Here is an 18,947-nt window from a genome sequence, read left to right as displayed (position 1 = left end):
AAGCCTAGTACTTGATTCATTTTCCCACTTTCATTTCAGTTGTTTTAATGTTCTACAGAAAATGAAATACTGTAGCAGAGGTTGCTCTGTAGTCCTTAGCTCACAGAGAATTATCAAGTTCTCTTCTAAGTAAAATATTACCTTAAATATTATATAACAATACATAGAAAAGAAAAATTTTAAAGATGATTATGTTGTTTTATGTATTTGGCACAAATCGTATCAATCTGTGTTTTCATACTTTGCAAATCACCAATAATATATAATATTGTTTGGTGTCTTTAAAGTACATATAAAAGTATCATAGTTATTTATCATTCTTCAGCTTGATTTTTAAGGTCAACATTGTGTTTCTGAAGATCTCATCATGTCAGGACATACTGATTAAATTTATTCATTCTGATTGCTACAGAGTGTCTCATCCATGAGTGAGAGTTTGCCCTTCATTCATATGCTTCCTAATATTTGTTGTTATCGAATTTTTTAAGTGATGAATATAATTTATGGGATTCTATATATATATCCTAGATTCGTATGTATTATTTGCCTGTTATATATACTGCAAATATGTTTCCAAGCCTATTACTTGTCTTTTTAAGCCCATTTATTTATATGTACCCACATAATTGCCCATCTCTTGTCTTTTCATTTGTTTCTGCATGTCAGATCTTCCTTCTGAGATTATTTTCTTCTACCTAAATCATATTCTTTAGAATTTCCTTTATTAGAGAAGAAAATTCTCTTAGTTTTTATTACTCTGTAAATATATTTATTTCATCATTGATGTTGAAAACTATGTCTGCTGGGTACACAATTCCAGGTTGACAGTTATTTTCTCAGCACATCAAAGCTATCATTGCACTATCCGTCAGCTTCCATTTTGTGATAAAGAAGCCAGTTCTTAGGCTACTCATCTGTCTTTTGAAAGTCTTTTATCTCAAGCTAACTTTAAGATCTTCTTTTGTCCTTCGGTGTTCCATAGTTTTACTTTGATATATATAGATGTATGTTGCTTTTTATTTGCTCCATTAGGAATCCACAGGGCTATTTTGATTTGTGGATTGGTGTCTCTCTATAAAAAATTCTTAGCCATCATTCTTCAGATATTGCCTCTGTCCTGTTCCCTCTCCTTCCTTTCTGAAATACTGATATAGTATATATTAGGCCTTTTCTATCTTTCATGTCTCTTGATACTTTTAATAACCTTGTTTCTCTGTGCTATAATCTGGATACTTTGTTCAAATCTGTCTTTAAAATTTTACCAGTTTTTTAATCTACTGAGTTATTTTTTGTAAAACTTTATTAAAGTATAATTAAATTTTAATAAATTGCACATATTTAAAACATACAATTAAATAAATTTTGACATATGTATATACCTGTGAAACAATATAACCAGGATCATGAGCATATCTGTCAAGCCCAAAAGTTTCCTCCGGTCCTTTTGTAATTCCTCCTTTCTGCCTATCCTGAAGTCCTTCCGTCCCCAGGTAACCACTAATGTGCTTTCTGTCACATAGGGATAGTTTGCTTTTTCTAGAATTTTGTAGAAATAGAATCATACAATATATGCTCTCTCTCTCTCTCTTTTTTTTTTTTGCCTGGCTTTATTCAGTTAGCATTACTATTTTGCAGTTCATCCATGTTGTGTTTATCAATAACACATTCCTTTTTATTGCTAACTAGTATGCAATTGAGTGAGTATGTCACAATTTGTATATAAGTGCACCTGTTGATAGACATTTGATTTGTTTCAGTTTGGGGCTATTGCAAATAAAATGACTACAAATATTCGTCTGCAAGCCTTTGGATGGACATATGCTTTAAATTATCTTGGGAAAATATCTAGAGGTGAAAAGCCTGGATCATATGGTAGATGTACTATTAACTTTTTAAGAAGCTGCCAAATTGTTTTCCAAAGTGGTTGTATCATTTTATATCTCCACTAACAGTGTATGAGAGTTCCATTTCTCTACATTATTGCCAACACTTGGTATGGTAATTCTTTTTAGTTTTAGTCATTTGAATAGTTGTGCAGTGGTATCTCTTTATAGTTTGAATTTGCATTTCCCTAACAAGTGATGATATCCAGCGTCTTTTTTTATGTGCTTATTTAGTGTTTGTATATTGTCTTTGGCCAAGTGTCTCTTCAAATCTTTTGCGCATCAAAAATGGGTTGTTTTCTTATTGAGTTTTGAGAATTTTTTTTAATATATTCTGATTATAAGTTCCTTATCAGAAATGTGATTTGTAAATATTTTCTTTCAGTCTGTGGCTTATCTTTCTTTTCTTTTAGTAGCAACTTTTAAAAAGGAACTGTCTTTCACTTTGATGAAATTTAATGTACCTTTTTTGTTGATTATGTTTTTAGTGTCATAGCTTAGAAAAGTGTGCCTTAACAGAGCTTCAAAGCTTTTCTTCTAATTTTTTCTCTAAAGTTTTATACCTTTAAGTTTTATATTTAGGTTTATAATACATTTCCACTTAATGTTTACATATGGTGTGATGTATCGATCAAAGTTCTTATTTTGCATGTGGATATCTTATCTGGTTGTTCCAGCATCATTTGTTGATCTATTTGTCTATTTCAATGCAAATACCACACCGACTTGATTACGCCTCTTGGCTCTAAGACCTACTGTACAGCTAAGGTATGCCAAAGAGTGTGTGGTATTTGCATCAAAATGGATACATAGATCAATGGAGCAAAATAGAGAATACAGAAATAGACCATGCTGTGGTCAATTGATTTTTCATACAGGCTCAAAGGAAATTCAGTGAAAAAAGTATAGTCTTTTCAATAAATGGTTCCAGACCTGGAAAATTTCTTCATCAATAAGTTGAGGTGTCATCAGGCTTACCTCATCTGTTTCTCTTCTTTCATGGATCACTGCCCTTATTGCTTAATGTCCAATGCCCTGAACACTATTGTTTTGTATCTTTATTCAGTTTTTTACTTGGGATGGTAAAGTTGGTTACTTTTGCTAAGTCTTGGTCAGAAGTCCCCGGCCTATTGCAGTGCCTCTTAGTTGATCTCCCCTACTTTTATTGGTCTGCTAAATTTTAAATTTAATTGTTTATGTGAATTATATTTTATTTCCAAAAAGTTTTATTTAATTATTTTTCTAATTTGCTTGATCATTTTTATAGTCTCTTGCCCTTGACTCTGATTTTCAACCTTTTTATTTTATTTTTTAAAAAACACATCTAATGTTTTGCATCTGTCAATGACAACATATGAAGTCTTGGCACATCTGACTCTGTTTTATATATTTGCTGTCACATATGTTAACTTATTTCTTTGTTTGTGTTAAAATTTTTGACTGTTAGTTGATATTTTTGGAACTTTGAGATGTGGGTTGAAGGTGGATTCCTCCAATAAATATTTGTTTTGCTTCCCCTGGGTGCCTGGGGGTGCTCGTTTGTTTGTTGTTCTGTTCCCTGGGCAGGTGGTGGGGGTACTGAGTATTTAATTCTAATTCACCCACATATTGAGAGTATGCCTTTCAGAGGTCTCAGCTTTATGCAGGAAGGGATGTTGGGTCTTCCACTTGCCTCTCACTGAAGGACATTCTGGGCTTTGAGTCCTGTACCCTCAACTGCACCACAGCATGAAAACAGGAAGGTCATCCTCACCTGGTTTGGCAGATTCCTGGAATTGAAAGCAGTCTCACTTTTCCGGGGTGCAGCTGTCACTTGGTTTTCGCCTTTGAACTATTTCTTACCTTTTAATCAGAACATAAATAAATGTAAATATAAGCTTAAAAAATTTTTACATTTTACGCTGCATTTTCAATTATTTTCAGTATAAGGATAAGTTTGGTGGTAATCAGTCAGAGTATTGAGTCCACTGTGCTGTTGGAAATGGAGTTCTTATTTTTTAACCTTGATAATCATGGTTTTTTCATTAAGAATTTGTAAATTTTGATGTAGTCAAATGGGGCTGTCTTTTCCTTTATGGTTATTACTTTTTGGTATATCTAAGAAATCTTTCTTTACTCTCAATTTGCTACTTTCAAAAATATGCAGATATGTTTTCATATTTTCTTCTTATATGAATTCATATATATAGAAATATTTATTTTTATTTTTGTTTATGAAGACAACTATGGACCATGGGTTAAATATGGTTTTTAACTTACTTTAACCATGAGCAGCACATTATTTATACATATATATATTTGATCAACAGGGTCTCAGTATGTTGCCCAGGCTGCAGGGCTGTGGCTATTCACAGGTGTGATCATAGCACACCACAGTCTCACACTCCTGGCCTCGGTGGTCTTCCTGCCTCAGCTTCTGGAGTAGCTGGGAGTACAGGCACGCACCACCATGCCTGGCTTGGTTTGTCTATTTATAAAAGCTTATCCATATAAAAACAGAAGAAGAATATGTGGCACAGATTGTCTGTGGCATACAAAGCCTAAAATATTTATTAGCTGGACCTTTGCATAAAAATCAAGCAGACCCCTCCATTAATGCACTTTTGGCCACTTACATGTTAAATTTTAACTTCTTGTTTATACTTGAAGTTTTTTTCAGGGCCTTTCATTCTGCTTTCATTCATCTCTACGTTTTTTGCCAACTACAAATACCACACTGTAATGAAAATTGTTGTTTTCATTAACAAAACTACATGAGTTAAAGGAGAGAGATTAGAAAATGCAGGATCCACTTTCAGAGTGGAAATGGAAAAACGCAGAAAATTCATACTCAGAAGACTAATTGCCCTGACATTAAACTAGAGGCATAGAGATCTGGAGCACTCACAAAATACCTCCCCGCCTTGCCCAAAGCAAGTGCAGGACCATGGAATTGGATTTTATTGATTAATTTGTAGCTGTGTACCGTGCTGTATGAAGCATAAAACACTCAGAGACTTGTTCCTAGGAAGCTTCCAACAAATGGAACAATGAATTCTGAAGCCCCAAGTGAATGGAAATGAGCAAGGAGAAGATTGCAGGTTGTATGGGAGAAGGGCACCCTGTAAAACCCTAAAATATACATTAGTCATTGAAGGGGAGAGTGGAGAAGAAAAAATCCTGGGTTTTGAGAATGCAATTCTATTAGTAGCTAGTGCTTTTCCTTATGGAGCGCATGTTTATCCCTCTAAGCCATGTGTCTATTCACTTTAGTCATCACACAATTTACTTATTCAATGAGATAGCACTCTCAGTAATGAGAACACAATCTCTGCAGTGAGGTAAAGACAAAGACCTACAGATGTGGTCCTGAGTCCACGTGACCTCTGCTGCATGTGGCCCCCACCACACGTGGCTGAGACTCTTTGTCATGTTGGCCACAGCCCCAGAGCTTTGACAGCAGTCCCAGGTCCTGCTTAGCAGGATACAGAGGCTCTGCCATCCACACCTCCACTGCACTTCTCTTTGCTTTGTTCTTCTCTGTGGGGTCAAGAGAGGAAAGTGAGGGAAATAGCATGTCATATTTCATAGTTTCGCCCCAGAAAGGAATGTGTGTGTCGTGGGCTGTGTACACCTGCAAGACCCACTCCTTGGGTCTACTGTCCCTCCCTGAGAGAGACTGATGAAGGCATCAGCAGGGTGAGGAGCATGTCACCCTCACAGCCGGGTGTGGAGGTGCAGCCTGGCGAAAGTGTCCTGGATGGGGCCCCAACAGCACCAGCCACACCTTGAGGGGCCTTGCATGGCTGGTGATGGAGATGAGCTTGCAAAACCTTCCTAAGCCAGGATGCTGCTTCTCCAGGAGGGGCTGCACACAGAACATTCTGGGAGAACCAGGAAAGAGAGAAACCTACCCTGCCCATGACTAAACTAAACAGTCCTTTGAAGACATTGCCAAGGTCCACTTGGGCTCTTCTCGAAGACAAAAAGGTTGAAATTCCACCTTGATGAAGTGTGAATTCAGAGGCTGGGCCTTTCCTAGCTCTCTCCTCATTATTTTGCTTGAGTAGAAAGACCCCAGTTTCCTAATTTTCTAAAAGTAAAACCTCCCTGCCGTTCAAACTGTGCTGTTCTTAACACCTGCAAGTGTGTGGCAGCCACCCATGACTCGTGCAAAGGTGACCCAGCAGCAGGTAGAAGAATTCTCTCCATGTGCCACCCCTTCCTTCCTCCTTTTGTCTCTGCACTTTGAAATCTCTCTCCACCCAGGCCCTGCAGGATTTGGTTCAGGGGTTTGTCGGTCCCCACCCTGGCTCAGATAGCTCTTTCAGGAACCTGTGGTCTTGACAACTGCATCAAAGAACAAACCAGCCACCACCGCCCCCCAAACCCTACAACCGCCCCCCGGGAATGACAGCTCCTGGCCCAGGCAGGGGAGGCAATCATGCCCAGGTGAGGGGAGCTTCTCCCAAACACAGAGGCCAGAAAAGATGAACAAAATGTCACTTTCTCATTGTTGCTGCCAGGAAAAACCAGTGCCCAAGAGGATACTGCATTCTGCAGATCTTATTTAAAATTCTGTGAGCAGCCCTGGTGATTACGGGACTGCGGCTGGATGTTGGCAGTGGCTCAGATAAATGAGAAAGGAAAATAGCCGGTTCTGAGGAGCACTGTGGAGTAGAAATATTGAGGCTCATAAAGGGAAGGGATTACTTGTGGCTTGACCAGGCAGCTAGAGGCAGTGCAAAGATCTTCTAAAAGAGCTTAAGGCATATTACAGGCCTGGCTTTTCATCTCATTCTTGCTCCTATATAATGGGGGTGCTAGACTAGGTTGATGGCCTGTTTGTGGTTGCACATTCCTGTTAGTAAAATAATTTATAGCCTGCACTCTATTAAATGTGTATTTGTTCATTTACAAATTATACATATATTCTACTCTATGACATGAAACGATAGAAATAAGAAAGGACATGAAACAATAGACATAAGAAAGACTAGATGAAAATAAATGTAATTAGAAGCTCTAGTATTTTTCTTTCTCTACCGTCATCTTGCCTTCCCTCTGAGATGTGAATACTTTGTTTTGAAGATAAATAAATCAGATGGTTCAGTAGGGCTCCTCCAGATGGAAGGTCTACAAAGAATGCTATCCAATACGGTGGTCACTAGCCACATGTGGCTATTTGAATTCATTAAAGTGAAATACAATTTAAAACTCAGTTTCTCCGACACGCTAACTACATTTCAAATGCACAATAGCTACATGGGCCTAATGGCTACTGTATTTGTCAATACAAATTACAGAACATTTCCGTCATTGAAGAATAATCTGTTGGACAGTCTGTGAACCAAGTAGTCAAGACCACATAGCTTAAAACCTAATTGCAGCAACTATCCTTGACTAAGCCCTTGCTATGAGTAAGCATCCTGGGAAGCATTTTGTGCTTCCTCATTTAGCTCCTACAGCAACCTCTGAAGCTAGGCGCATTGTCCTGGAGAGGTGGGGGATGAGGTATGGAGGGATCGGGAGTTGCTCAGAGCTGACCAGCTAGTTAGAGGTTGAGCCCCATGTTCTCCTGGGCACCCCGCAGGGACTTTCCAGATTTTTCCAGGCATGTGCTCTCCAGGCTGGTTACTACAAGCGTGCTTCTCTCTTCTACAGGTACAAAAGGAATTTCTTGCAGAGCTGTGTTCAGCTGAGAGCCAGTAGACTTCGCACACCAACCTGGGTGCGAAGAAGAAGCCGCCACCCTCCCCAACTCGAGGGAGTGAAGCCATGCAGGACCCCTGGACAGACCTCTTCAGAAATAGCAGGTAATGCTCTCTTTGGAGGTGCATCCGGACTGGGCACTCGAAGGCACCCGCCCAAGGCATAGACACTGGGGATTCGGGATGGGCAGGAGTCAGCCCCAAGTGCCACACGGGTCAGGCCCAAAAGGGAGAGTAACAGAGGCGTGACGTCTATGAGACAATCAAAGTGACCCTAAAGTGTGGGGAGGGCATGCAGTAGAAGATGGAGAATTCAATGTTGAGAAGTCACCAACATCCTTGAGTACTGGCCACCTGTGCCAAGCTCGGAACCAGGTGCAACTTCCCTCTGGGACCCAGGAGAATGTGAATCACAGCTCTTGGTGGCTCTACTTTCACCATCTCTGAAAAGAAAGCTTGTTTAGTTCTCTCTGCAGGGCCATTGTAAAGCTAAAGTGGGTCTGTGGATGGGCTTGAGAGCCCATGTGAAGTAGAAGGATGAGTAGTTCTGTGAAGCTGCAGGGTACATTGCTTACATGTGAAGCGGTAAGAGGCACACTCTTCACCATGCTCGGAAATAAATAAAGGGCGAACTAAGTGGGGCTGCTTCCTGGAAAAAATGGCTATTTTAAGCTGCAATCACTGGGCAACCGGGGCAAATGGCTCAACGTCTCTGGACCTCAATTTCCTCTCCCTTTCTCCCCTCTCCCCAGCATTAAGGAGCTCAGCCGTAGCCTTGCTTGATTGATTGGGAAAAATGAATACCCTGTGGGAAAGGCTGCAGGGTCCCATCTGGCCAGCAGTGCCTGAATTACCATCCTTCTGTGGTTCATTGTTGTCTGTTTGGCTCAAGGGCTAACCCTGGGCTCTTTCTCATGCTTGAGGTCTTTGCCCTAGGGGATCCTTTGCTGGGGCAACTCCGCCTCCACCTTTGTGTAGCTCCAGTGCCCCCTACAGACAGATGGCACTTGAGTGCTCTCCCCACACCTCTGCTCCCCAACCCCCAAAGCTCTCCAGGGTAGGCAAGGACAAGGACTAGTCTTGCTTCCCGGAGAGAATTTAAATCCAGGCAGGAATTCATCTTACAGTTGGGGCCAGTTGTTGAAGAGGAAAGGTTGTTTTTGTTAAGGAAGGTCAAGGGTCAAGCCCCATGTGGGAGAGGCTGGGATGCAGGGGGGTGGGTAGGTGGAAATTCCATCAGGGAACTGGCTCTGAGCTCTCTTCCTCATCTGTGGCTCTCATCCACACCTCCATCTCCCTCCTCTATATCCAGCGGAATTGCCCATTGCGCTGTGCTTGATACTGCCACGCCCCATGGAAGGCATCTAAGGGCTAAATGCTGGTCTGTACCACCAGGACAAGAGGGTGTTCTCCCCCATGCAAAGGCCAGGGGACCGTGCAACTCTCTGCTTTATCATTGGGCCTTCTTGTGACAGCCACAGGGGCCATTGATGTCACCTTTGTACTCTCCAGGTGCCCTGTGGATGCCCCTCTTCTCTCCTTAAGAGTTTTCCAATGTATAACCCACAGCTGGGATCCAGGTCCAGCCCAACCCCCTCTGAAGTGCCAACTCAGGGCACCTGGGAACTGTGCACAGAATTGTGTGTGTGTGGTTGACTTCCAGAGGTGTGGGAACTCCAAGTGCGAAGTGAGCCCCCAGGGGTCATGGTACTTGCTGGTTGACTCCTCATTCCCTGTTCCCATGGACTCTTCCCTCACTTTTGCCCCCATCAGCTCCAGTTCCCGAGTTTTCCTTTATGGAGTAGAGCTTGGATGGAACCCCTGCTGAGATGCTGGCAGACAGCTGGTAACCCCTCTACCTAGGAGGTTCTGATGGTCATTGGTGGAATCCAACAGAATCAGCCAGAGCTCTGCCAGTTGCCCCCATGGAGGAGCTTACCGCCAGCTCTCTTCCCAGCACCTTAAGGACAGCCAAATGGAGCTGCTCCTGGAACTCCCCGTCAGCCTCCCTACTTAGCTCCCCAGGCATTGGACTAGGCACTGTGACAGGGAGGGGAACAAAGGTGACCCCTGCTCTCGATAAATGTGGTACAGGACAAAGACAGACAGACTGACCCACTGACCACCCCTTAGCTCAAATGCCACTGGGAATGACATTGGCAGATCAGTTTGCTTCCCGGGACATCTCCTGTCTGTCTGTCTAGGATGTCGATGGTCTGTCAGTGTGAGATTCAAGGTGCAGCAACGCCTTGCAGACTCCAGCACAGATGGCCAAGTATTATCATACGCTCAGCATTATAAACACAGGTGCATGACAGTTAGCACATGCTGAGTGCCCATGAGTGTGCACGTGGGTAATGAGTGTTTTCTTGTTGTTCAGCAGAGGACGAGGTCATCTTATTAGTGTTGGGCGGGGGTGGGGGGGGGGACAAAAAGAGGAGGCTCTTTCTGGAAAGATGGGGGTTCTTTTGGAAATCTGGATGTAGGGAGAACAGACAGAGGCTTTCTGGACTGGGGATTGAGTGGATAAAGGCTCAGGGTCAGGAAGAGGGAACATGGGAAGGTCAGATAGAGTGTAGGTGGGCTGGGCACATGCTGGGCCCCCCGAAGACGTGGGACCGCCATTGATGACAGTGTCTCCAGTTGGGTGTCACCTGTATCAGTTTCCTAAGGTAGTTGTAAGAAATCGCCACAAACGTGGTGACTTTGAACAATAAAACTGGATTCTCTCCCAGTTTTGGAGGCCAGGAGGCTCATGCTCCCTCTGGACTTTCTAGGGGATGATCCTTCCTGGCTTCTTTTGGCTTCTGGGGCCTCCAGCTATTTCCTTGGTTTGTGGCCTGATCTACATCTTGTGGCCTCTGCCTACATCTTCATGTGGACTTCTCTCTGTGTCACTGTGGGTCATATCTTCTTCTGCCTTTCTCTTATAAGGACACTTGGCATTGGATTTAGGGCCCTCACTAAACATGGGCTTATCTCATTTCGAGACCCTTAATTTGATTACTGCTTCTGAGACCCTTTTCTAACTCAGGTCATAACCATCCACAGGTTCCATGGACTAGGACCTGAGGGCCATTATTCAACCATCCTTACAGGTTTTATCCTATCTCTGAACCAACAGAAGTGACCTTAAAATGTGTTTGTAAACAAAAAAGGCAGGGACACACATGGACACTCAGTGCACAAGAATGCACATAATCTGGGCTCTTATTGTTTGTAAACCATTTTTGCAGGAAAGTTCTATTGTAAACCTAATACAATTCAAACAGAATTGCCCCAGCCACTGCCAGCAGGACATGCTCCACACTTGGGGGAACAGTTGTCCAAGTGACCACGGGTAGCCTCCATGCTGATAGCTATGGGGCCCACTGGCTTCCCTTCAGGAAAAATGTCCAGTGGCCGGTGGGATGGGGCTCAGCAGGGCTGCCATGTATGTGGATGGTGTTTGTTGGAGCTGAAATCCGGCTGTGGCCTGACTTGTCCGGCTCACGCGCTGGCCCTGAGCATGAGGCTGTGTCAGCTGCAGCAGGGACACCTGCTCCTCTCTCCCCCTCCACAGGGGACACAGTTCCCAACATGCTCCATGGAAGCGGGCGCCCCTGCCTCATCTGCAGCTTACCCTGCATACTCATGGTGACCCTGGGGGCCTCGGTGTGAGCAGAGAGCCCAGAATGAAAAGCCCTTTCACCCCTTCTTCCCTTCAGTGTCAGGGAAGGGTCCTGCACACTCACCCCATGGACTAATGGAGGAGTCCCAGAGATCCTGAGCTCCCTCCATGCGGGGGAAATCCCACTTCCATGCACATCCTGTTTCAACATCAGCATTGCATTGCTTTCTTCACACTTATATCCCAAGAGCAAACTAGGGGCGCCAATGAATGGTGAATAAAACCAAATCCAAGGAAAAAAAAATTCAGAAACAAAACCTGAATATAGATCTAAGAAACAAGTGACTTTCCATAGCTCAGATTCCTGCTGGGAACACAGCTGTACCACCCCATCCCCTTACATAGGTAAGAAGGCCCCAGGAATAGCCTGGAATGGTGACAAATGTCTATGCTTTCATGTTTGTTATTTGAGCATCAAGTTGAACCAGGGGCCTACGGCCCTGGCTCCCATTTTCAGAGGCCCTCCTCTCCAGCAATTAGGAAGGATGTAGAGGATGTCCACTGCAGGGCAGCTGTGAGCTGCAGGACATGGTAGAAGCCCCAGCCCAGAGAATATCAATCACCAACTGCTCCTTATTGAAGTGTCAGAGAGGGGACCGGGAAGGCTAGTAGGGCAAACCAGCAAGCTGGGGTTGACAGATCATGATGGACACCATGGAGTCGGAGGGTGGAAGAATGCTTTAAAATAAATACCACTGGAAATCAAAGGGGCACAGGGGTTTTATTACCAGCCCTAGCCAATACCAATATTTCACAGTGGAGTGACAGGCACTCTGAGGGCACTGGGTATTTGAAGACAAAGCACTGTCACTTCAAAGGAACCCAGAGCTGAGCCTGGCGGTCCACTGCTTACAAACAACTTTCTCCAGTCTCCTTTGACCTGGCACGTCCCGGATGGAGAGATCAGAGCTGGGTCCTCGGTGAGGGAGCTGACCTTGCCTCTGTGTGTGTGTGTGTGTGTGTGTGTGTGTGTGTGTGTGTGTGTGTGTGTGTGCTCGTGAGTGTTCCTGTGTTTTTTTCTTTCTGAGGAGAGATGACCTGTTTTCCATGGCGGTACAGTGATGGGGTAATCTGTTTTGGGTGACCCAAGGGGCTGTAACTTGGGGAAACTTGGTAGAATCCAACAAAGAAATTGAGAAGGATCTTTGTGTGTTGGAGGGGCAGGGCGCGGGGTCGGGGGTGTGGGATTTCTCAATTTAAAGGTAGAGAAAAACCTTAGATCCTAATCCTTATAGGCCAACTAGAATCAGTAAAACATTCAGAAATAAGAGGTCGTGAATGCTTTTGTCCAGGGCCTGAAATAAGATGTGATAACTGATAATTTTGTCTTCTTTATTTTTTGGAGACACTTCCTGTCAATAACTTAAGAGGATGATGCAGAGAGGATTTTTAAAAAAAAATATTTAAAAAAAAGATGTTTAATTTTCCTCTCTCCTAAACTATTCCAAAAGCATGGTTCTAATCATTTGAATTAACAGATGGCTTGGCAGTGAAGTCATCTGAAAGCAGAAGGCCAGAGGAGTTATGAAGGATAAAGACCTAATGTATAAGATTGGACATTGATTGGAGTCTATGAGACTCCCCGGACAACTGAGTCTTTTTTCCCTAATCCTAAATCCAGTAGTCCATTCCATCCAAGTTTCCAGCTAGTTGGTGTAGGAAACTTGAAATTTCTTTTAAAATATCAACTAAGGTGTATTTCCCAGGCACCTCAGGCTGTGTGACTAAGAATGGACAGAAGTTTTGCTATTTTAAAGAACATCCTTCCTCATCACATTCGCTTTAGGATAAGGGCTGAGGGGTGCATTTAATCTCATAGACTAGGGCTGTCTCATTGAAGAGATTGGTAAAAAAGTTCTTAGCTATCAAGTCATTGATGTGCCAGGGAAAACAGGCATCTACCTTATCATCCAGATGTTCTTTATGGAACACTCCAGTCATAAGGTTGGCTGGTTAGGTAGGAACATGGTAACCTTCCCTAATAGACTGACTGCTGGTAAATTTAGACCCCATTCACTTCTCTGTCTCCCTGCCTACCCTCACATCCATCCATGCCCTTCAGATTAATTTTTGCAATATCATGTAAATTGATCGCTAAGTGAAATTGCAAATTGTGCTCAAGATGTTGCATTTTGTGAAACTGATAGAAAAGACCATTGGCAGCCTGCTGATTCACACCCACTGGCAGAATCAGACTAGGTGACAAATGAACAAGAGAAGAGTGACAAAGATGATAACTGCAGAAGAGTGACTTGAATATCAGAGGCTTAAGAGAAGTCTTTGGAAAAATTGATAAAGCTCTATAATTTTTTTGGGAGGGGTGTATCCTTCTTGATGACCTAGCAATTAAAGTAAATGCAAGGTAAATAGTCCATTGCTCTACCCTACAATTTTATGTAAAAATGTATGTCCTCATCAATACTTGACTAAGTTTTGTTGATTTTTAACAATTAGCTCATAGTTTGCCATTATAACCTCCAAAATGGAGGTTTTATTTTTATATTTGTAGGCATATTAGCTTATTTTCACAACTTTTGGTTTGGTCGTTTTTCCAGACAAATTCTCAAAGTCCTTAATACTATTCACTGTGAAATTGTGGTATTGCGAATGAATTGTGAATGAATTAATTTTAGGTGGCCTTTCCCCTGTAGCAATGATCTCAACTAAAGAAGACCTTATTTACCAAGCTGCTAGGTCATCTCCTCCATGTGTGCATCCAGGGGCCTAGCATTGTAGCAGGTCCCCAATAAATGTTTGTTGAATGAACAATTTAACAAACATAAGTTTCTTTACCTTGAGGTTCCTGTAGCTTAGTCTCAGATGAAAGCACAAGCAAAGACCAGCCCCCAAATCTTCTTTGAGCATGAACAAGAGCGAGCATGCCACCTGGAGTCTTGGTTTCTGAGTGTGCGTTGTGTCAATAATGGAAAAACCCAGTGGGTATCCAGTGGGATGGCAGTGGAGGAACCGTAAAATTTAACTCTATGGAATCACCATTCCAACCTTAGGAGTCATTTTATGTCACCTCTGTTTTATGGATGGAAGCTCTGGGGAGGTAAAAGTAGTGATGGAGCAGCTAATGTCGTTTCCATGCCTTTTAACCTGACGTCCTCTCCCACACTAAAGTGGGGTCATGTTGTAAAGGGTGGTGAGGTTCATTTCCAAAGCTGGCCCCCAAGGCACAATCTGTATTGTCAAAATCATCTTTGAGAATCCTGCAAATCTATCATAAGGGGACGATTTATGTATACAACTCTGAACAGAAATTCTCGCGCACAATATGTTTGAGGACTGCTGAGATGAAAGAAGGAAAGAAAAAAGGCCATCCATCCATGCAGGCAGCTTTGAAGATAAACAGCAAATCCTCTCACTGGAGAGGGGTATGAGAAATTCCCAAGTATCCCTGCTTCATTGCGTGGTGTGTGCCATTTTGTTTTAGCATTAAACCTCCAAAACTGCTGTGACATCTTAATGGATTGAGTTGTTGTGGTGAGGATTAAGCAAGAGAGTGGAGTTGTGTCTTCTTGGGTCAGGGAAGGGTGAGCTTCAACAGTCAGGGTGTAGGTTAAATGCATGTGTGATGGGACTGAGTTGCCGATTCATTTCTCACCTGGAACACCTTTCTTATTCTAGCATAGGAGCTGGGGGCAGTTTTCCCCGGAGAGCTACTCCATGTCATCTTCGGTCAGCTGGTGCCACTCAGTCAAAAGCCATGCCTTCTAGCCTAAGGAGAAATTCACAGCAAATCATGTCTTGAAAATGTTCTTTCCACGGTTTTCCCAGTTAGAGTCTCGCTTAGAAAGACAAGCTTCGCATGTATGTGTGTGTGTGTGCACGTGCTCACGTGCTGCTGTGTCATTTTTCCATTAGAAAAAGCAATTGAAAATTGCACATCCATACGAAGGGCGACGCTACCTAAGCAAAAGCTGCCGAAGATTCTCTGTAGTTGTGGTTACACAATTTCTGATGAGGTCACTGCTCTGAAATGATTATTTTTCAGAATGTGGGGAGGTGGGGGGATGAAGGCAACATCATTGATTTTGTTTGTATTTCAACTGGGACGTCCTGTTCTCTGTGATCCTAATGCCCATCAACATACAGCCTTATTATCATTCTCCTAATATGATAGTTATTGACCCTTGGGCTGCAAAAAGTAGTCTCATAAATAGATTTGCCCTGTTTTTATATTTATGTGCACATCTCCTTCTAGCCGATGACATATCAGCTTTGTAAAAAATTATTATTATTGAAAACCTCTGTGCTAAAAGTTCCATTAACTGAGACCTGTTCTATTTACTTGAATGCTTGGGTACATTAAAACATTCCGTGGTATAAAGAGTGCTCTTATATATTTCCTTAGAAACACATTTTGCGGAACTGAATGGAGAACATTGATGTGGTTGAGGTTAATTATTTGGGCTTTTGCTGGGCACATTGGATGTCGTGCCGCTTCTCCTGGTACACAGACTAAAATTGGAACAGTGAAGAGGAGCTGAGTGTGGCCCTGTGCCCAGATGACACATCTGAAGTCATATTGATTGAGGGAGATGTTTTATTGAACGATAAGACTACATTGAGTTTATGGTTTTGCAATTTCCTGCAGCTGGCATGGTTTATAACAGTAAACACAGCGAGGTTCAGGGCTATATTTCCAATGGAGATTTTAGAAAACTCTCTCAATAACTAAAACCAGGAGGCGCTTTCAATTTAGGAAGGTCAGACACATTTATTCCCTTGGGCAAACCTGTGATGAGTGACTTTTATCCTCTTTTGGCAGATGGAGAAACTGAGGCTTAGAGAGTTGTCCAGTGACTTGCCCAGAGGCACCCAGAGGATTGATCTGGGGATCAGCACTGATTCCTAAATTGAAATCATCTAGGTGCCACCTTCAGAACTTTTGTTGCATCTGCATGTCACCTATGTGATTCTTATTTTTACCCCTAGGTGCACTTACAAAAAAACTTAGGTCCATTTATTTCAAAGACAAGCTGTTTATCGAGACTGAAAATGAAAATTTAATATTATGTACCATTAAGGGAACATTGCAAAAATATAAACACTACAATGCTTTTGGTATATAAGTTCCAGGCAGAATCTGTTGTGAGCTGAAGTCCGTGAGCCCTAGGAATACTCCTGCTAAAAACAGATTTGGAAGTGTTAGGGAAGCATTCAAGATGCATTAGCACCTAGTCAAGACTTTCTTCTTTCCTTAATCAGAAGATTAACAGAGAATAGAAGAGAGAACAGCTTCATCACTGTGCAATTCAGTTTTATTTAACTTTTTGCTTATGAATCACCTAAAATAACCACCAACCCCCGCACCCTTCCCTGGGCCCCACTCTTGGAGGGCCATATCCCCCTTTTTTCTGTCAGTAGGATCCTCATTGACTTACATTGTTTCATCTAGAATTTCCTCAACTTTTGTAAGGCCTTGACCTGTATGAATTTAAACCACTGAACCAATTCAGCAGAATTGGCTGCAGAGGCCATGGGCAACATTCTGCAAAGACCCTCCTGGAAGACCCTTCCCTTCTCTGCTTCATTGGGCTAGCGTGAGAGACACTCGCCAAGAGTTTCGGAGGCAGCCTGAATCCCTGCATTTCTTATTGATTGACCAATGGATTGAGATGGAGTTTCACTCTGTCGCCCAGGTTGGAGTGCAGTGGCGTGATCTCAGCTCACTGTAACCTCTGGCTCCCAGAAACTCTGCATTTCTAAGATTCTGGGACACTGATTGGGAGCCCATGGTGGGCATGCTGCCTGTGGCAGGAGGAGGTGGTACACACGTGATAGATGGCCAGTGTGCCAGGGTGCATGGGGGATGGGCGCAGGTGCAGCAGAGGCTCACAGGATGGCACGCGTGATAGAGAGATGGCCAGTGTGCCAGGGTGCATGGGGGATGGGCGCAGGCACAGTGGAGACTCACAGGACCGGGCATCACCTGCAGGGCTTCTCAGGCCTCAGTCGGGGCCTGAAATTTTTTCCTGAGAACAACAGGGAGCCACTGAAGGGTGAAGGGCAAGGTGCAGATAATCCCATTTAGGTTTTCTAAAGTTCACTGTAGACACGCAGTGGAGCAAGAATTGGGGTAAACAGAGTGGGTATGAGGTGACTGATTAGAAGACCACTGATAGGCGGAGCACCTTTGTTCTTAAAAAAAGACATGGAAAAAGTGATGCTCCACATAGGGGAGCAAAAAAGTTAATTATTAGTTTTCAATTACACATGTAATCATGAATAATCCTTAACACATTAAAATGCAATACATAAGGCTGATGTTCAGTTTCACCACTACCCCATTCTAATACCATCCTCAGGTAAAATGACAGTTTGGAGTCTGGAGTGCATCTGACAGATCTTCATATCTCTCTCTCTCTCTCTCTCTCTCTCTCTCTCTCTCTCTCTCTCTCTCTCTCTCTCTCTCTCTGTGTGTGTGTGTGTGTGTAATACAGCAGCATCACATTGCATATCTCATTGCACAACTTGCTCTTTTTACTCAAAAATGTTTTGTGGTTCCACATTATGAATACATGTAGATTTATCTCAACTTCCTGAACAGGGACAGAGTCCCTCTGGGTGGGAATACTCTTATTTATGAAGTCATTCTCCCATTAATGAAGAGTTTGGTCATCACCAGTGTTTCACGCATGATGCTCCTTGGACACACTGTTCATATCTCCTTAGCTCAGCAGGGTTTGCTCTGGGGAATAACCAAGAAGAGAAATTGCCGGGTCTTTAAGTGTTGTGTTGCACATTTTTAATAGCCATTTTCAAATTGCTTCCCAGTTTATACCCCTACCAGTAGCATATTAAATACCACTCCTTTCCTCCAGCTTATAAAACTTTTTCTTCTTTTCCCCTTGGATGAGTAATGCTACCTTCTATGCCTGTGGACGGGAGGGCCTTTCCAGCCCTCCTTGCTTCTCACTAGGGGTCTCTTATCCATTTCGTCCGTGGAAGGCTGGCATTCTCTAGTAGAAAAAAGAACATGGAGGGACGATAAGATTTTTTTTTTTTTTTTTTAAATAACAGAGAGGTGTGTTTCTCTTGACCAGACGTTATGTCCACTGGGCACAATTTGATGTTCTCACCAAATATTAATAGATTTGTTCCTCGGCAGAGGCACGATGGATCAGCCTGCTCTGGGGGGACTCTGTCACTGCACAGGACACCAAGGCCTTCCTCTGTGCCCAGCCAATTCATTAGACCCGGTTAGCAATTTGCAAAAGAGATGAGTTGATCTGCAGGCTGCTGAGGCCCAGTGTTACTCAGCTGTCTCCCAGAAAGCTCAGAGAAGCCCTGGCCTTCCGGGAGCCTGAGAGAGCAAACACTAATATGCGAGGCTTTAGGCAGAGGCTGAGCAGAGTCATCATTCCTCATTATAAACAGAAGCTGGAGAGATGAATTTCTCAGCCCCTCCTGGGTTAGGGTGGGATTTGGGGCCACAGTCCAGACTCCTGGGATAAAATGAGAAGGCTCACAAAGCTGGGGCTGCCAATATGAGAGCAGTGTTTCTTTTTTCAAGCTTTTATTATTCCCAAACAGATTCCCTGGTTATCTTATTTTGAAATGTTGCTACTGGAGGCAGAACTTTAAACTCTGCATGCCTGTGTTAGGAGGGACTCTTTGGGGTGTGAGGAAAAGAGGCTCGATTCAAATTGGCTTAGACAAACAAACAGAACCCAATTCATTATCTCACGGAAC

General features: G+C 43.1%; 1 protein-coding gene across 3 annotated transcripts in view; it reads left to right on the top strand.

Moving 5' to 3' along the window:
* Positions 1-18,947, top strand: part of ZNF831 (zinc finger protein 831) — a 112,258-nt gene that overhangs the window by 52,244 nt on the left and 41,067 nt on the right. For all 3 annotated transcript variants that reach the window (XM_010365159.2, XM_030915203.1, XM_030915204.1), the window contains one exon: positions 7,527-7,678. In XM_010365159.2, coding sequence (XP_010363461.2) covers positions 7,527-7,678 — 152 coding nt within the window. The remainder of the gene's footprint in view (positions 1-7,526; positions 7,679-18,947) is intronic.

This window comes from Rhinopithecus roxellana, chromosome 13, assembly GCF_007565055.1.
Source record: "Rhinopithecus roxellana isolate Shanxi Qingling chromosome 13, ASM756505v1, whole genome shotgun sequence".
NCBI lineage: Eukaryota > Metazoa > Chordata > Mammalia > Primates > Cercopithecidae > Rhinopithecus > Rhinopithecus roxellana.
Note: the sequence above shows the minus strand (reverse complement) of the source record. Positions and strands in the feature narration are given on the sequence as shown.